The sequence below is a fragment of the Opisthorchis viverrini genome (assembly GCF_000715545.1).
Source record: "Opisthorchis viverrini unplaced genomic scaffold scaffold37646, whole genome shotgun sequence".
Taxonomy (NCBI): domain Eukaryota; kingdom Metazoa; phylum Platyhelminthes; class Trematoda; order Opisthorchiida; family Opisthorchiidae; genus Opisthorchis; species Opisthorchis viverrini.
Window position 1 is genome coordinate 1 of NW_008780674.1, and position 267 is coordinate 267.

Below are 267 nucleotides of genomic sequence, written 5' to 3' on the forward strand. Positions count from 1 at the left end.
TAACGATAAGTTGTTTCCGAGGTTGTGGTGACAGCATCAGCGAAAAAAACGTCGTTAGGTGGAGATGGTTAACCCAGGAAGCCATAACACAGACATCCGACTCTTCGGCTATCGTCGACCGGTATCTGAGTCAGAAAAGGGGGATAATGTGGTGCAAGGACACCCAGCAGCGCCCGAATGGAAAGCTGTGATAGGATTGGCTACTGGATTCGAGGCAGATCGGTGCGCTGCCCGACAGAACGCCAGCGGCTAGAGGCACAATGCATT

General features: G+C 52.4%; 1 protein-coding gene across 1 annotated transcript; it reads left to right on the forward strand.

Moving 5' to 3' along the window:
• Positions 1-64: 64 nt before the first annotated feature.
• T265_12409 (hypothetical protein) lies at positions 65-253 on the forward strand (the record flags this gene model as incomplete). Its single annotated transcript, XM_009180006.1, has 1 exon — positions 65-253. The coding sequence occupies one exon, from the start codon at positions 65-67 to the stop codon at positions 251-253; it is 189 nt and encodes a 62-aa protein (XP_009178270.1).
• Between the last annotated feature and the right edge of the window lie 14 nt (positions 254-267).